Genomic DNA, 17,267 nt, shown 5'->3' with positions numbered 1-17,267 from the left:
TCCTGCTTTGCCCAGGAAAGATGATCAGACCAGGATGGCAGAGTTTCACCTCTTGTCTGTTCTAATTAGCACCATGTAACACAGTACAACAGGGACAGGGACCCTATGTTTCCTTCACCATGTAGCATAGGACAGGGGCACTGTGCTTCCCAGAAAAAGGAAACATTAGCACCCCACAGGCCATTTATCTCAGCACTTCTCTTTGCTCACAGTAAAGAGATCTTACTGTATCTAACCTGATTCTTTTTGCTGCAACTGAAGACTAAATTCACTACTGTTATCCAATCTGGGTACTTCCATATGCAGGGAATAATCCAGATTCCTCTCTACTTCTCCACAAATGGGGTGGGTGGAAGCTTTTTTTTTCCCCTTCCATTTTGCCTGCACCATCCTTCAAATACAGCTCCCATACAGATCATGGTATCCCAGCTGAGCCCTTACCAATCTTATGGACTGGAAAGTGTTGCCCTGTGTTGTCATTCATGTGCAGGAGTTGTACAACATCTGCCCTTCTCATAGCAGCATGTCACTTCTGAGTCATGTTCTGCTTGTGATCTGCCAATAAATTGGAGTTCTCTCCAAAGAATTGCTACACAACCAGATTATTTCCTCTCCTATGCCTGCACACTAGTTTTTCTTCTCTCCATTGTTAGATCTTGCACTTCCCTGGTTAAATTCCATTCTTCTTTATGCCTTCAGATATTTCCAAAACGTATCATTGCCACTGGGATCATGACAACCTCCAGTGTACTACCTGATGCTCCCAGATCTTATTATCTACAATAGCAAAGAGAAAACTCTTTCAATCCCCAGGTCACTAATGAGGATACTGAACACACAAGGCTCAGAACAGGTGCTAGTAGAATCATGCCCACTCCTAATAGTAATCCTTCCCCTCTGTAATTCTTCCATTTTGACTGTGAATTGTGTTCCAAAGAGAGGAAAAAGATCCACTTCATACCTCTACACATGCACCTTTTGTCAAACTACTATCACTGGCTAATGAAAATAGAAGGCAGCATCAGAAGAGATATGCAAATTAATAGCAAAAGAATTGGCTCAAAGATGTCCCTGAACCCATGCACAGCCTTAGACATCATCTGATCTCCACGTCTAGGTTTCCTCACCTGTCAGACTGTTGCTCTGGAAAACATTTGAAATCAGATTATAAATACTATCAAGTATAAGAACCAGTATTAGTACTATGCTGGAGAACATTCTTTTAATGCAAATTACTCATAACCATTATGCTGTGCATCTTTTATTGAAATTTTGCATTGCATACACATGTATTTGCATAAGCAATAGTCATACAATAATTAGATAGTTTCTGGTTCTGTAACTGTCAATGCTTTATGACGGATGAAATCTGAAAATCTCTTTGGAGTTTATGGCCTCTCAGGTCTGATCTCCAGCATAACACACAGAAGCAAACATTTCGTATGTGGCTCTTCACAAAAGACAGAAAATCCTTTATTCTAAGGACAGCATCAACTATGATACTTTTCAGACAATTACATTAACAGGTTGGCCAATTTATGGAAGAATAAATAAGGACAATAATTCTCACCCAGCAATTGCAAAGCACAATAAATAAACACTGAAAAGAAAATGTTTCAAGCAGCAATTCAGATCAATGTGGATCTTACCTTGAAAACACTGGGCTGCTGAAAACATGGTGTACCCTAAGATAATAAGGCAGAGAACTCAAAGCAACGATCCCTCTAAATAAGCCTGACAAGCTTTTATTATAGAAAAACTGAATTAAGCAAAAAACTAGAGATAAGTGCTTTATCTGACATTTGGGATTTCAAAAGCCTGAGAAATAAGAAGACATTTACAGAAAGAATAACATGTAAGGTCATCACCAACAAGAATTGGGTTTTATTCAAGCTATTGACAATAATTGAATTTTACATTTCCTGCTTCAGCCTAGAGTTGTCAATTAATTGAGTCTTGCTTGCATGTGAACATTGCTAGAGGCCTCTTAAAGAATCAGCTGATTACAACTTTGGTTTTTTTCCTGAAGAGTGAAGCTGCATCCCTCTTTCTCAATTTAGGTAATGATCATCTATGCAGGTTTTATTATATTAAAGCCCCACTCCAATTAATTCACATTTGCCAGATGCTGTCACAATCACTGACAGGTGCTTATTGCACTCCAGGTCAGCTTGAAATTGCCAGGAGAAGGGACAGTTTGCAACATCAGAGCTGTCCCAGGCTCCTGAATGTCACGCACACACTCCCATGAGGTGAGAAGAACTCCAGAAGAAGAAGGCACATGCAAGAGTCTTGTGGGGATGGGGAAGCAGAGAAGTAAAATGGCACCTCCACTACAAAACAGAGTCAGGATGTCACCTCAGTCCGCTTTTTAGATGGCCCTGCTCCAGCACAGACACTGGGAGAGACAGAACTACAATGAGAGCTTTTCATGGTTTAATTTCAGAAACTACTTGCAGTGGGACAAAGTTACTGAATGAATTATCTTAGCCATTTACATACAAACACCCCAACAAAACAAATCAAAAGAACACAAGAAGAGCTTGTTAAATGTCATATTAGCAAACAGTTTAATTTATTAAAATGACTCCAGTACACCTCTGTGCTTCTACAACAGACACGGCATTACATAGAACAGGTAAAACATGGTAACATCCTCAAGTCAGCAGTTCCAGGCTCATTAGCACAGAAACACAACAGTATCTCGCATCACCTCCCAGCTCAACTTTCTACATGGTGATTCAGGTATTTCTCTGTGGAGCAGGCAGTCAGCTGAACCCAAGTGTGATGCTTCCTAATCAGAGGTCAGTAAGTAAAGCCCTATGCTGTCAGAGAAGGCAGGTGTGCCCCCGACATCAGTGTCAGTAGAAAGTACATATATTAACAAGACTATGATCAGGGGGGACCTGGAGAGCTGTGTCAGCATGGGAAATGGACTTCCACATTTTCAGCACTCTAAAAATGTGAGATCTACAGGATGTGTACTGGAAAGACTAAGTTTCTCATATCATGAAAAGTCCTGGCCCAAAAAGACTTGCACACCTGAGTATTATGCTCATAAGAATGCCAAGACTTGTGTAAGTCTTTGTAAGAGTCTTAAAATACCTATGTGGTAATTCAGGGCCAGTCCCTTCTCCTTTACTGGTTAACTTTACTGAAATCAACTCAACCTGGAATTCTATCAGCAAAAGAAACGTGAGAAGTTAATAAAATCAGAAGACACTGAAGGTGTAAATACAGTGCAAGTGTTGGTTTTAGTTTTTTGACTGTTACAGCCTGAAAATTTTATATTCTGTGCTTTAATTTCAGGGAAAAGCATAGTTGTTGTGTGTCATAGCATACACACTTGCATATATACATGTATACATACACACTTGCAGAATGCAAAGGCTTCCAGTGGCATATGATTCATAGTACCAATCTCTCACATGCAGGTTTTTTTTCATACAAAAACAAACCAGTTTTAAAGGTGCCCCCTCCCCCTGCATATATAAGTATTCATTAATGTGTATTCACATGCATTATTACCCACTCACTGATTGATATTAACCAGATTTAGGTTTTTAGTCATTTTTTTCATGTAAGCCATAATTATCTTAGTTGCAACACCTAGCCAGAACACTCCAGTGACCACAGTATTCCTGGGTTTTATGGTAACGAATACCTCAGTTGGCAAAACATTCTTAATAAAATGACTCAAGTTTCGTTTGCTTCATATTGCTTCATTTTAAAAAATCTCTTTTATGTACAATCTTTGCTGTTAGTACACTTCAGATTTACTGAAATGCAGTAAACTATGAGAGCTCGTTATTCAGAAGCACCTAGTCTTTTTTTTTTTTTTTGACATGAAATGGAAGCCATCAGCAACAACTGTTGTATGGAGAGTTCTTCAGGTGAATGAACAGTGCACATCAGTGAGTATGAGATGAAACTGTTTTCTAAACAACTAATAGACTTCACAAAACAAATTATGTGCGATGTAGTCACTGTCCTGCTGAGACAGCAGAAGGACATAAGAACACAAGCGACTCTAGGGTCAGTGTTTATCCATATTAATGTAGCTTTGGTTCAGAAGTTCTTTAAGTGTTGTAGAGCACCTGGTTTAGTGACAGAACACATGCATCTCACAGTGCTAACAGTATAACGTTCATAAGCTATAAACTGCAGGTTTCAATTATTAATAGCATTGAATAAAAAAATTGACAGAAATATTCTTGTTGACAAATGTGCAGTACAAACGCAAGCTCCTTGGCCACAACCTCCAATTGTGTGCATCAGTTTTGTGCTGGCGTAACAGCGCAAGTGCTGGGATTCAAGTATGCTTTTCCATATTTATGTTAAGCAAAAGAGATTACATGATGAGGTTTGGGCCATTTTCTGCTCGCAAGGCCAAGATGCAAGAATCAAGCAAAGCAATGCAGCAATTGAAATGTTTGATTTCCCACATCTAGAAGGCAATCAATCTAAAGGAGGGAAAACCCATTTCACAAGCAAACCAGCTTCATACCACCAAGTTATTGCTTCAGCTAGATCAGCTGTACTAACATACAGGACTACAGGTTGCAATCTAATCTCTATTCACATGAAGAGAAGATGAAATCTACAGTGCAAGTCCTCCATGCAAAAGGATCAAATTGCAAGACCAGAGTCCTGTTTCATAGGACAGAATTTATTCAGCATTCAGTTCTGTCTATGAATTTTTTTTTCAGTTAGATCACAGTCAAAAATACATTGTTTGTATTTCTGTGTTTCTAGAGGTATTACTTCATGCCAATTTAGGTCTGCTCAGCAACAGAATACAATACAAACACTTGTTTTCAAAGAATTGAAGAAGTTATTGCTGAAATTTTTAGGGACAAAATTAAAAACTATTTCACCAAATCAAGACTTTGCTCCACTTAAAAAAATAGGACATCCTACTAATTAAGAAAACAAAACAAAACAAAAAACAATCCCCCAACAAACCAAACTCAATTGCTTTTCTCAATTAAATAATAATCTAAGATTTTACAAGATATTCACATTCAGGCAACTGTCTCCTGACTTTCATCTGGCTGAGTGACAGATGCCATAATAAAAACAAGAACACTACTCTCACATTCTTCCTGACAGCAGTGATTTAGTGCAATTTACCACTGCACTACACAGCAATAATAGTGCAAGGTGTGCCTGCTGACAACGCTTCTCACAATCATCTTGTGCATGATGGTTATTCTCAGATGTCTGTAACTGTAATCGTCATTAGAATTTTGGCATTTATGTTAACATTTATGAAAAACTATGGCTTTATCCATGAAACATACAGCCTGCCTAAGCAAAAATTTAAACCATTCATTTAAAACAATAAAACTGAATTGGAATGAAAGTTACTTGTTTATGCCATAAGCTGTGTTGCCACTAAACTCAAGATCTCAGGGTTAGCTACAGATCACCCATATGTGTACTTGTGCATCTGTTACAGTCTTTAAAAGTGTATTTAAAATGTAACACTGATAAAACTTCACGCTTCATTTTATGTCTAATTCTAATAATTTATCTTTCTTTTTTTGTTTTTAGCAACGTTTCATTACTTGTATCCAAAGTGTCATCTGAGTATCGCTGTATTACAACAGGACTGGGACTGTAAGAAACCCAAAAATGCATACGTAAGAAGGCACTTGTCTTCCAGTAGTTCAAGTCAGAGAAGGCCTTACCCAGACAGTGGCACCTTACGCTTTGAAGATTAGCAAATGTCCCCAGGCTTTGCCACAGTCTCAAAACCTGTCTTCGTGTCCCTGGACAAAGGTGCTGTGTGTGGTCTATAATACCATGAAGCTCATGATGAATTCCAGTAGTTTTTGCCTGTTGCGCTGAGGTAGGAACGTAGTGCTGAGTTCCAAAATGATGTCCTTTCTTTGCTTTGTCTGACTGAAAACCTAAAGCATAGCATGAAAATGTGTAAGTATCACTGTGTTAAAGGAATTCACTCAAGGTTGAAGCTCTCCAAGAGGTATGGAAGAAGAGAAACTGAGAAATAAGCACAGTGTATGATAAATAGCCAACTTTTAACAGTCATGGATAAAAACCGCAATCAAAAGGAATCTGAATTGAAAGTGTAAACACTGAAAACAAGAATTCAGATGCTATGCTCTGAATAGATGCTCAGCTGATACCATCTACTTCCACTTTTCATTCTAGTTTATCCTGCTGTTGGAAAATGATGGATTTAATATGTGTTTTCTTCACAGTTCTTACAGTCTACAGAAATATACCTTTACTATAGGCCAACTATTGTTACAATTTAATACATCAGAATTTAAAGGCAGTGACTTCAAAACTCATACCTAGCACAATTTTGCCTACATGCTGATACTTTCAAAATTACATTGCTAAACCCTACCTGGCATTCAGGAAGTCATGTCACTCTGATGAAAGAAAAATACTTCGCTTGCAAAATCCAGATAGGCAATTTTAAAATTCAAAGTGCTAGTGGCAAAGTGCAAAACTGAATGTTTATTTTAAAGAACACCTGTATCCTCATGGTGGACACTGGATATAAGGATAGTTCTGCTGGAGCATCCATCACTGCTAAGCCAAAATTCAATAACTAACGCTTTTTGAAGATTTAAGTAGCCTTCAAAATTAAATTTAGCTGTTGCTAAGCACAGAGCATGCTCTCAGCCTTACAATATTGTCCAGCAGGGACATGGAGCAGGGCAGAGGAACTTCATCTGCTGCGAAAAAAAATTGTCTAGTCATCTAGCCATGTCAACAGGCCCTCCCAGGGGCAAGAAATGCCCTGTTCTGCAGCTTGTGCTCTTCTTTTACAGCCCTGAGCCTGAAGGAAACCAAAATGCCCAAAACCCACAATACACTTCCACAAGTACATTCACAAATTTTAAACTGACACTGAACAGATTCCTTGAATTGTCATAATTGTGCTCATTACTAAAATGAAACTTATCAGTGGCCAGGTTTCAGCACCAAACACTTACCCCAATTTCCTTGAAGACTTTCACTGCATTTTTCACGTGACTATAGGTAGCACTCTCAGCTGCAAGAAAGAAAACCCAGAGATAAACAAACTGCAAATGAATCTAGGCTACCTTGTGGTAGGAAGAACAAAATTAAACCAAATCCATTTCCAAAACCAGTTTAACATACCATATACAGCCACATTCCTCTCCGTCCTGCTTATTAAGTGCCTGTGCAGCTTTTGAACATATTCAGATTCTGAAACAGGACCACTAAAATTATGCACAAAGATGACAGCAGAGCTATATGCCTCCAGTAAAGGTCCCAACAATCTCTGCAGGAAAGTGATGTACTGCTGGTGCTCTTGAGACTGGCTCACCTAAGAAAAGGCAACAAAAGCTTCAGTGACAGAGACCAGTGAAAACAAGAAATGACCTGCAAGACAGAACATGGCAAAATGGCAGCCAAAATAATTCTTTGCACAAAAAGGAGAATGGGGGCACAGTACATTATGGAAGCATAGGAAAAAAAGCAATTTACCACAAGGGACAGAACAGGCCCTGCACAACACAGATCAGTGCTGGTTTTTTCCTCTATGTGAGGAACACCTTTTACTAATGTAAAATTAGAGACAATATACTGTTGTGCAGCAAACAAAAGTGCTGCCATACATTCACAGAGGTGGACAGAAGTCTGCAAGTGTTAACAACATATCCTAAAGAGTGTTTGTGTCAGATCTGTGAGAAAATTGGTAATATATCTAAAATCAACATAAGCAATCTATGAAGTGAAATACAGGTTGATTATAAATACCAGCTGGATTTGCCCCTTTTACACTGCATGCAGTCAGTGAAAAATAAAACTAAGATACTTGAGTCTTTATCACTTTTCATTACTCTTCCACCTCCCTATAAAATTATTTCATGCTTCTTCAGCTGTTTTCCTCATGGGAAGGAGAGAAATGTATTTTGTTGACTGCACAAAAATGCTACAGACTAACACTGCAAACCAACCAAAAATCCCAAACAAAACCAAGAAAACAAATTATCATTACCCATCCTGAATGAGCAAAGTAGTTTGTATCTCTCACAGCAGAGTTCAATGTTATTAGCCTTGGGAAAATATTACCTTTAGGTAGCAATCTCTCTGCTCCTCTCCAAAATCACTGTCTTCATCTTCCTCATCACTTCTCCAAGATAATGGCTCAGGGAGCTTTTTGTTCCACTGCTGTTCTGTAGGACTGGGGCTAACATCTTCCTGATCATCCTGCTTAAATTTGAAAGACAAGGTCGTAAATAGCTAAAAAGTTCAAATCCAGGCAAGCAATAGATTTATTTTATAACATCATCTGACTTAATCAGTCCATTTATTAACCAATATTTAATGGAAGCAGGTGAGACTCAGTTATAGACAGTGTTGAGAAAAGGACACAGAAGAGACATTTGGTGAAAAATACTGTTTTTCTTTAGTTGCCTGTCACACAAAAGTTAAAATCTTTTCAAGTATTGCTGAATCTTCCTACCAGAGGCCATGCAGAAAATGTTTTCAGTTGTGTTAGGATAGATAGTTGAGAAGCTACCTGGATGTGGATGTTGCTAACCTCTGCAGTACTGTTGCCTTAAAGACAGAGTAGTAAGCTCTTCGTTATTGTATTACAATAGCTAAAAACTCAACACAGAATGCTACAAGTTACTGTTTCAAAGTAGTGATTTATTGCCTCTAATGATGCTGTTCTTGCATTTGTCCCCAGTTGAGAAATTGGCTGGAACAGAATAAGCCAGTTTTAATCAAAGACCACAAATTGTTTAAACCTTGATTATGCTGATGCAGGTTCAGAAGTTCAGGCCTACAGTATTTCAAAAGAGATACTTCACCTGACCAATGAATATTTGGTGCAACATTCAATTTTAACAATGCATTTTCAGAAATGAGTTTTAGAGATTAAACACACACTTGGAAGAATGAGGGAAGCCTTAGCATCAACACTGTTATTTGTTTTGCTCTAAGTAGCAGAACAGACAGATTTTTCGAAGTTCAGCAGTGTTAAGTCATGGAGGACATACCCCTATATCTTTATTCCATTTAGAAATGGAAATCAAGAAAGTTTAAGAGCAAATGAATAACAGACACCTTGCTCATGTGATTACTATCATAATATTCATGAGAAAGAAAAAGGCCTCCGCAGCAAATGAAGAATGACATCCTTCCAACCTTGTACCCCAGTAAAATACTTTATTTTGAATGAAGTTGAGGTCATAAAATAACTTTTTAAAAAATACCAAAGAGATCACTCTGTCTTAGGAATATTTTCTAGTTTTCAAAGTAGACACTAGAAGCACAGGAAAAGAATTTTAAAAAACCTCATGGGTTGACCAGGCTCAATTTAACAGGAAATTTATTGATGTGTTGATCAGCACCAAACTGAAATAAATAGAAAGGACAGAAGATCTCTACTTTTCTTAAACAATAGGCTGTAAAAACCCCACAAGAATGCCAACCTATCTGTAGTCATGAAAAAACTGTTGCTTACACTGTTTGCACTGATCATGCCAGTTCCTAACATTTTAAAAGCAGCAAGCAGGCACAGAGGTTTCCTAAGTTTAAGAAATTTACTGATGGAATATATCCCATTTTTCAGTATTCAAATGTTGCACTGATGGTGTGTATCAGACATCACAGACCAATATATCTATCCTGCCTAATATTGCAGCAAAGTACCAGACTCAACAACCAAAACTTACTGAAGAACCCTCAGGACTAGTTTCATGCTTTCATGTGCTCTGCTGTCCACACCTATTTTCCTCATCTGTCCCCAGGGATGGAACACACAGGTTTCTTCCTAATATTCCAATTAGCATTCATTTTATGATTTATTTAATGATGACTGCAATCTAATGCATGATGACACATCAGAAGTTCAGATTTTAGAAGAGGAAGCAGTAGCAGCTCCAAAGGGGAATGTTTAATATTCAGGTATAGCCAGTAAATAGATGGTTACACATATTAAAAACAGAACCATGTATCAAAAGCTATAGAGTAAGATGAGTGAAGCAGTGGCCATTAAAAAATCCACCAGAAGCTGCTCTAGCCTCCTTTGAGACTGGAGAGCAGCGAGAAGAAAGCAGCCAAATATGCAATTCCTTTTCCTCATGCTCTTCAAATTTTGTTGTTTCCCTCTGGGTGCCAAGGTTTGTTTGCACAAAAAGGATTTGGGAAGCAAAGGTATGCTGAATCAGCTGCCCCTGCTCCTCAGTTTCCTTTACACTGTACACCTCTGGCAGACTGCACCACACAGTGACTTCCCTACAGCCCTGAAACTGCAAACTGCTACCAGAGGAGCTTTACAGTAATTCCAAGATCGATGCCAAGGAATCAAAGAATGACAAACTATCTGTACTCCTGACTTCTCTAGAGTAAACATCCAGCTAGTTTTGCTACCATTGAAAGGGCTCCAATAATAAAATGAATCCCAATTTTACAAGAAAATACAAAAATATGTGTCTTCCTTAGCAGGCTTATTGCTACAATGAAATAACAGAGAGAGTCATCATCACAGGATGACTATACCCAAATATCTGATGCTTATAAATGGAGGAAAGAAATAGTCTCAGTCCTGAACATGTTGTTACAAGCTTTCAGTAACAACATATATTTAGAACAAGTCTCCCAGCTAAGAAGCATCGACTACCTATAGTATAGTATACTACTCATATCATAATTCTATCACTTTACCTCGGCCACCAGAAGAATTCCATATTGTATCAGCCTTTCCACAGATTCATGGCAAACTTGGTAGATCACCTGGCAAGGCTGCACAACATAAAAGAAATGCAATGAAAAAAATCACATCCATGATACCCATTATAGCAACACCATTCCCTGTTCAGTCTGAATGTTTTAGATACAACACTATTATTCCTTTTAAGCAAACTGTTAAACTTTTACCAGCATAATCTCAAGGCACCACTCTAATGTTTATCCTGGCAGACATTAAAAAAATTACAGTGAAACAGGATATTTGAAATGTGTTCAAGTTTTTTAAAAGAAATGCATTACCACACTGGCAGAAAGCCATGTTAAATATTTTCCCCTTTAATTGCCTCTAACCAAATTTTAGTTTATTAACAATTCTGGAATAAAATAATCATAAAACTAAAATCTAGTGATCTATTTGGAATTTAAAGGAAAGTACACTTAAGAAATTCCCTTATGTGTTTTGAAACTCTGAATTAAAAAAACCCAACCTCTTTTACATTCTTCATAATCATGTAGGAAATATTTTCTCAGTTACAAAGAATAAAAACAATTATTTACTCTGAAACCAGAAGGATAATATTATTAAAGAACTCCACCATATGAGCTAACATTACTGCCCAGACAAAAATACTAAATTTGGCTTATGCTTTATTAAAAAAGGCACAAGTCAGTACAAATTTAAAAAGTAATGAAAGAATCTCCAGAATTCTAACTAAACATAAGAAAAAAAAATATAGCACTTAAAACTGAAAAGTACACAGTGCTTGAAAAATGAGGTAACATCAGCTCTCTTCAGTGTTTTGTAACACAACAAAACCTGAAGCCCAGCCATGTTTAAAATTGCCACTAAGTGCTAGGTGTGGCACACTGTGACTATTGCACTTCTATGCAAATAAGGAGTATCTTTAGAATACAGAGCCTCAGTTCCCACATAATTTCAATCATCTCTGCAAACTCATAGGAGCTGGATACTCTCAAAGACTTGTGTTTGTTTAGGTTAAAAAAAATAAATAAATTGTGTGGGCAGAATGCAAATAGAGCTGTGATGGTCTAATGACAAAAGCAACACAAAATCTGTTAGGTGGCATTAAGATGTCCAGCTCAAGTTGTGGGAAGCTGTGAGAGCAGCTTTTCTTTCTCAGGCAAGACCTAAAGGAGCACAGCAGAAATGCTTCAGGCTCACCCCAGCATCACCCACTTCAGCACTCACACGAGCAGCAGGTGGCACTCAGCACATAACCCTCCTGCAACCTATTACCATCAGACTGTACTTACAGGGAACAGATCAGAGCTCTGACACTTGGAGAAAGCAGAAATTAATATTCAAATAACACAGGCAGTTACAGGCAGAATAAAAATCTGAAGCCTGGACAATTTAGGCAATTACCTACTTACCAAAGATACAGTAAATTCATTAGAAAGCAAGTAACACAAGCTGGCAGCTTTTCGGACCAGGTGTTCTTGACTAATCAAACCGGGGGAAGCACCACTGGTACCATTTCTGTACCTCCTACTCTGAACTGCATGAAGGCTGCAGGCTAGAGCAGAAACAAACACAAGCAAAGTTTAATTTTCCAACGAACTTTTGAGCAAAGGAAACTTCAAACTTTTGTTTTGTCTATTTCTAAGCCTAAAAGCAGTCAAATGCTACACATGCAAATCAAGAATAAAGACAGAATTCACCACTACTCTGTGTCCCATTAATGTCAGCTTGAAACAGAATCACATTAAAATATTGCTCATCAAAGCACAGGTTTTGCCATGTTGGCTCAGAACTTTGATAGTGCTTTGCCTATGGCAGTGAGCAGTACATAAATATTTCGAAGAAAGATACAGGATGAGGGGAAAAAAAAGTGGAAACATTTCACAAACAAAACACAGGTTTACTTTAAAACTGCTTGTTAGGGTAAACATGGGCTGAAGCAGGGAGCAAAGAAATACATAAAAATAAGTAACATTAAAAACTGATGAGGCCTTTTCTGAAGATACCTGGTCTTTATGGGTTACAAGAAAGTATTTTCTTGGTAAAGCCCCAAACATACCAATAACAGCCTCTTTAATGAACACATGAAGTACTCCATTGCTGTAGAAGTTGAGCTCAAAGACAGCAGGTATCGTTATGCTGGGAGTGACGAAGAATTCATTATTTCTGCTAGTGTTTGTGATATTTACACAGTTCCCCAACAAGTGGATGGCATGCATGACTACATCATCTGAGTTCCCTGAAAATCCCAAGTCAAAGTCACGGGCTAAGACCTCCTCCTTCATGGAGAAGAAATCTTCTACCAGCCTGGAAAGATCAGTTCCCTAGAAAACAAAACAGAATCACACAGTGAGTTTATCTGTAAACCACATAACCAGGTGCACAGCAAACACACAAACAAGACACTAATTGTCAATCAGCCAAAGCACAACAGCCGTATCAGAAAAACCGATTTTAACTGAGGTTTAGCTGAAGCATTCCACATGTTTTGAACTACATGCAATTACATTTTAAAGCCATGCAACCATTTGGGAATGCAAGATTTTTGGTTTTTTTGACTGCAGAGACCCGAGTTGTTCAAGAACATATCAGAGATATTGTATTTCCATTGCCTATGCTATAAATTGAAAGATCAGTTATCTGGGAACATTGTAATTAACAGAACTGTTCAACTGGTTTGGAACATAGGGAAAAGCCTTTCCTCAAGCAGTTCCCTTTCTTGTTTTCTATCAAAAGAGTGTCAGATCACATCATAAAACGCTTCTTTCATTCCACTATTTTAGGAAATTGGAAAGACTGGACTCATGGGAATGGCGATACTTCCTCCACAAGCAAGATTACATATCTGACCAGTATTTTTCATTTTGTTCTTGATTTGTGCGCGATAAAAGCTTCAAGAAGAGAGGGAGAAGGAATTTTAGGAAAAATGAAAAACACACTTGCAGGAGAACTAGAAATTTTTCCAAGCCCCATGCGCAAGATTTCAGTTAAACATTAGTACCATTCTGCCATTGTGATATAATATTTTAGTGCTAAGGAACAGCAAAACTAACTGAAAATTAATGGAAGAATTTCTAGTGTATTCAATAATGAATGTGGTTTGAGATTTACAAACCAATCTTAATACAGTAAATCAAACCCATGCAATCTTTAAAAAAGTGTAATGTTTTGAATTACAATGATCTGTTTCCATAGCAGCATTTATTACCATCCCATCAATAATGGCTTTTCTTCAAGCACCCACTCCAAACTAAAATATTAGCACTCAGACCACCTGAAATCCACTTTAATTTAAATGCATCTTTCTTCTTTTATCAGTATCATGCAATAGTAAAATGAATACTTTTCTTTTTTAATTAACAAGGCCAGAGTAATGTGTGTCTGTTTAAGCAGCACAGAAGCCTTACCTGCCTGTGTCTGTACAGCAACAAACAGGCAACAATGTGGGTAGACATCACAGCACAGGACTTGTTAGCAGCTAGAGGTAAACAAGATAAACTTATTAAGTACCTAAGACATTCAGAATATCGTTACAAGTGAAAGAGTACCCATTATTTAAAAAATAATAACAGTGATATCGGCACAGATCTGTACCCAGTGAATGAAATACAAAATGTATTATGTCTGTACAGTGACAATATTAAAGTAATCAAACTAACCTGAACTAAGAAGGTGAACCAAGACTGCCTACTAAGCTAAATACAGTTTTGTATGCATCTCTTGTACCCCAAATCACAGATCTATTGACTGAAGCATACACAGCATAACCTATACAACCTGGCAACACTAGTCCATCCAGCTAGATGAGTTCAAATGAGTATAATCTTAAATAATGCTATTAAGACACTCCAATGACTTTTTACATGAAGAGATAATGCCCTGCCCATGGCAGGGGGGGTTGGGACTAGATGATCTGTAAGGTTCTCTCCAACCCCTAAAATTCTATGATTCTATGATATGAAATCAGTGTATCGATATGACAATCAAATACTTCGGAGTACAGCAAGTTTACTATACTAGTCTAAGGAATACAAAAGTTAACAAAAGAAACAGAACAAAAAGCTTGTACTTAATAAGAGTTTATTAACTCTGAAGAAGAGGAAGGGAGGCAAAAGATGGAGAACTGTCGAGAGAGCATGTGAAGTCATGAAACAATCACCTAAATGGACAGAATTAGGAAGTATAACATTACCAAAAAGCAAATTCATGCAGTCAGTAAAACAAAACAGGTAGCTGATAGCAACCTAGTCTAGTGGAAGGTACAGAGCAAGGGGGTTGGAACTAGATGATCTTTAAGGTCCGTTCCAACCCAAACCATTCTATGATTCTGTGGTAGTGGTACTCTAACACTTACTGAACAAAATATGCTCAGCCAAGTTGGATATCAGCTCTCTTCTGAAGGGTTCACTGGTGATATCCCTGGAGTTGGGCGGCGAGGCCTCTGCACTTTCATCCACAGTATCATTAGGTCTGAATACAGATAAAAATTAACATGATGACATCTAGATTTTGGTCAAAATGTAAAATAACCTGATTTTTTTTAGATACACTAACTGAACTATAGTGCAAAACACCACTGCAATCTGGCAAGGGCAGAAAAATGTTACCTGTAAAAGGCTCTACCAACTTTTCCAGATTATTTCTTCACACTAAACAACAATCCAGGATAAGACTACCAAAAGAAAAGTTGCAACCTTGTTCTATGGCTGTTCATGACTTTGCACCCCACAGCTCTTTTCTCTCAATGAATATGGACAACAGCAGAATAAGCAAATCTGCCTAAAAGGCAGATAGAGCCCAGTCCCTCTATAAAATATAAATGTTCTTTCGTATGGACCAACAACTTTATAAAGGTAAATGACTGACTTGGTCTATACCAGGACCACATAGAATTGTACAACTCCAGCAAAGACCTCAACTAAAAATTGCATCTATGCAATAAATGCAGATCTAGCCCTTGAGCACAGTTCTGCAGTTCTGAGTGACAGTCACCTCTTTGATAGCAAGGAGTGCTCACTCCTCCCAGGTCCTATTTGCTCTGGAATTATTCCAAAACCCACATGAAATGCGTGCGAGGTTTAAAAACAAATCCTTTACCTTCCATTAAACATGTCATTTTTTCCTCTAAATTATTCCATAAAATTTGAAATTAAACCAACAAAGGTCACAAAAATTAAAAAAAAGAAACTTCCTCGAATTTATTCAAACAGAGCTCATCAGAACACAACTCTCATAGTAAATTGCACAGTTTTAACTGGCTAAGCTTTTTGTTTTTCTATAAACAATTAGATTACCCTCGGGGAGTTCAAGCACTGCTTGGAATGTAATACAGGACACTAAAGAGACAAACAAACAAACAAATCCCAACCTGTCCTCCCTCTCACCAACACTCCAAACATCCCTACCTTGATGGAAGTATAGCTGGTAACAAAGCTTGTTCCAAAGAAAGAGGAGCAGGCACAGGTTTTTGGCTTTGGCTGTTTACATATTCCTGTTGAAAGAAGACTTGTTATTTTTTGTACTTTTCCCATGTTATTGTTTGTTCTTTTCCCACCTCATTCTTGCATTCAACTGATAATATTATTGTAGGCAAAAGACAGCTATTCAAAAATGCAACTGTGATCAAAAATAGTTCACACTCAAAGAGCAGTAATAAGGTCACAGAAATTAAAAGTTTTCAACAGCTTATTAGCTTTTGATTTTATTTTATGAAAAAGCAGACTTCCCACAGCAAGGAATCTGTACTTCATGAAAAACACTGCAATGAAAACAATACATAACCCCTGTTAGCACCCTGCTGGGAACAACTCCTTTGAGATGAGCTTCTCCACTTAAATTAATGAGAACTGCCTTCATTAACATGAGTGAGAGCAAAGTCTAACACCCATTCAGAACCAACACTAATTATTGCTTGCTGCTGCTTTCCTCAAACATCAGGATCGTGATCTTCTCCACAAGTAAACACTAGTGTACAAACTCCAGTTGCAAGACCCCTCACAGTGCCACAAAGCAATGCACCCAGGAAGCAGGCAGGGTGCTGCATGCTAGGAGTTCTTGAATCCCAGATTTCTCAAAAGCCAAACACCTCTCCTTACAGGTTAGCATTTACATTACTCTGCTTTCAGGACACTGTGTTCTTTCAGTTTCTATAAAGAATGGGAAACTAAAGAGCCACTTAACCTGCTGGTCAGGAAAACAGTTCCCTCCCAGGAAAGCTGCTTAAAAGACTTTTCACAGCCAGCTCACTCTCTTCTGCTTCCAAGCCTGTGCTCACAGAACTGCAGATGCCCAAAATTAATCCCCCAAAACTCATCTGCTTTAGCAAAACCTGTGGTGATATAACTACAAGTTACACTTCTGTGCATCTTAGTTAAGGCTTAATTAAATGATTTATGTCATTTATCACCCTTCTAGTATACAATAAGGAATACACATACAAATGAGACCTGACAGAGGTTGCAAGGAAGGTATAGAGTGGTTAACATTTCACTAGATTAAAAGGGCAGATAACATTATTTTCCTTACACTGATCCAAGAAGAATTGTTAACTTCCTACCAAGAATAGCCCCAGTCT

The 17,267-nt window shown here is 37.9% G+C and overlaps 1 protein-coding gene across 1 annotated transcript in view; it reads right to left on the bottom strand.

Annotated features, from left to right (window-relative positions):
* Nucleotides 1-5,571: 5,571 nt before the first annotated feature.
* Nucleotides 5,572-17,267, bottom strand: part of LOC103800693 (glycerol-3-phosphate acyltransferase 1, mitochondrial-like) — a 26,784-nt gene continuing 15,088 nt past the window's right edge. Inside the window, 10 exon segments of the mRNA XM_009073078.1 lie at nt 5,572-5,915; nt 6,975-7,033; nt 7,144-7,333; nt 8,083-8,223; nt 10,687-10,764; nt 12,106-12,248; nt 12,753-13,017; nt 14,101-14,171; nt 15,048-15,163; nt 16,099-16,184. Of these exon segments, the coding sequence (XP_009071326.1) occupies nt 5,799-5,915; nt 6,975-7,033; nt 7,144-7,333; nt 8,083-8,223; nt 10,687-10,764; nt 12,106-12,248; nt 12,753-13,017; nt 14,101-14,171; nt 15,048-15,163; nt 16,099-16,184 (1,266 nt within the window). The 3' untranslated portion in view covers nt 5,572-5,798.

Source organism: Acanthisitta chloris, unplaced genomic scaffold (genome assembly GCF_000695815.1).
Source record: "Acanthisitta chloris isolate BGI_N310 unplaced genomic scaffold, ASM69581v1 scaffold10994, whole genome shotgun sequence".
Taxonomy (NCBI): domain Eukaryota; kingdom Metazoa; phylum Chordata; class Aves; order Passeriformes; family Acanthisittidae; genus Acanthisitta; species Acanthisitta chloris.
This window is presented reverse-complemented; position numbering and strand designations above follow the sequence as displayed.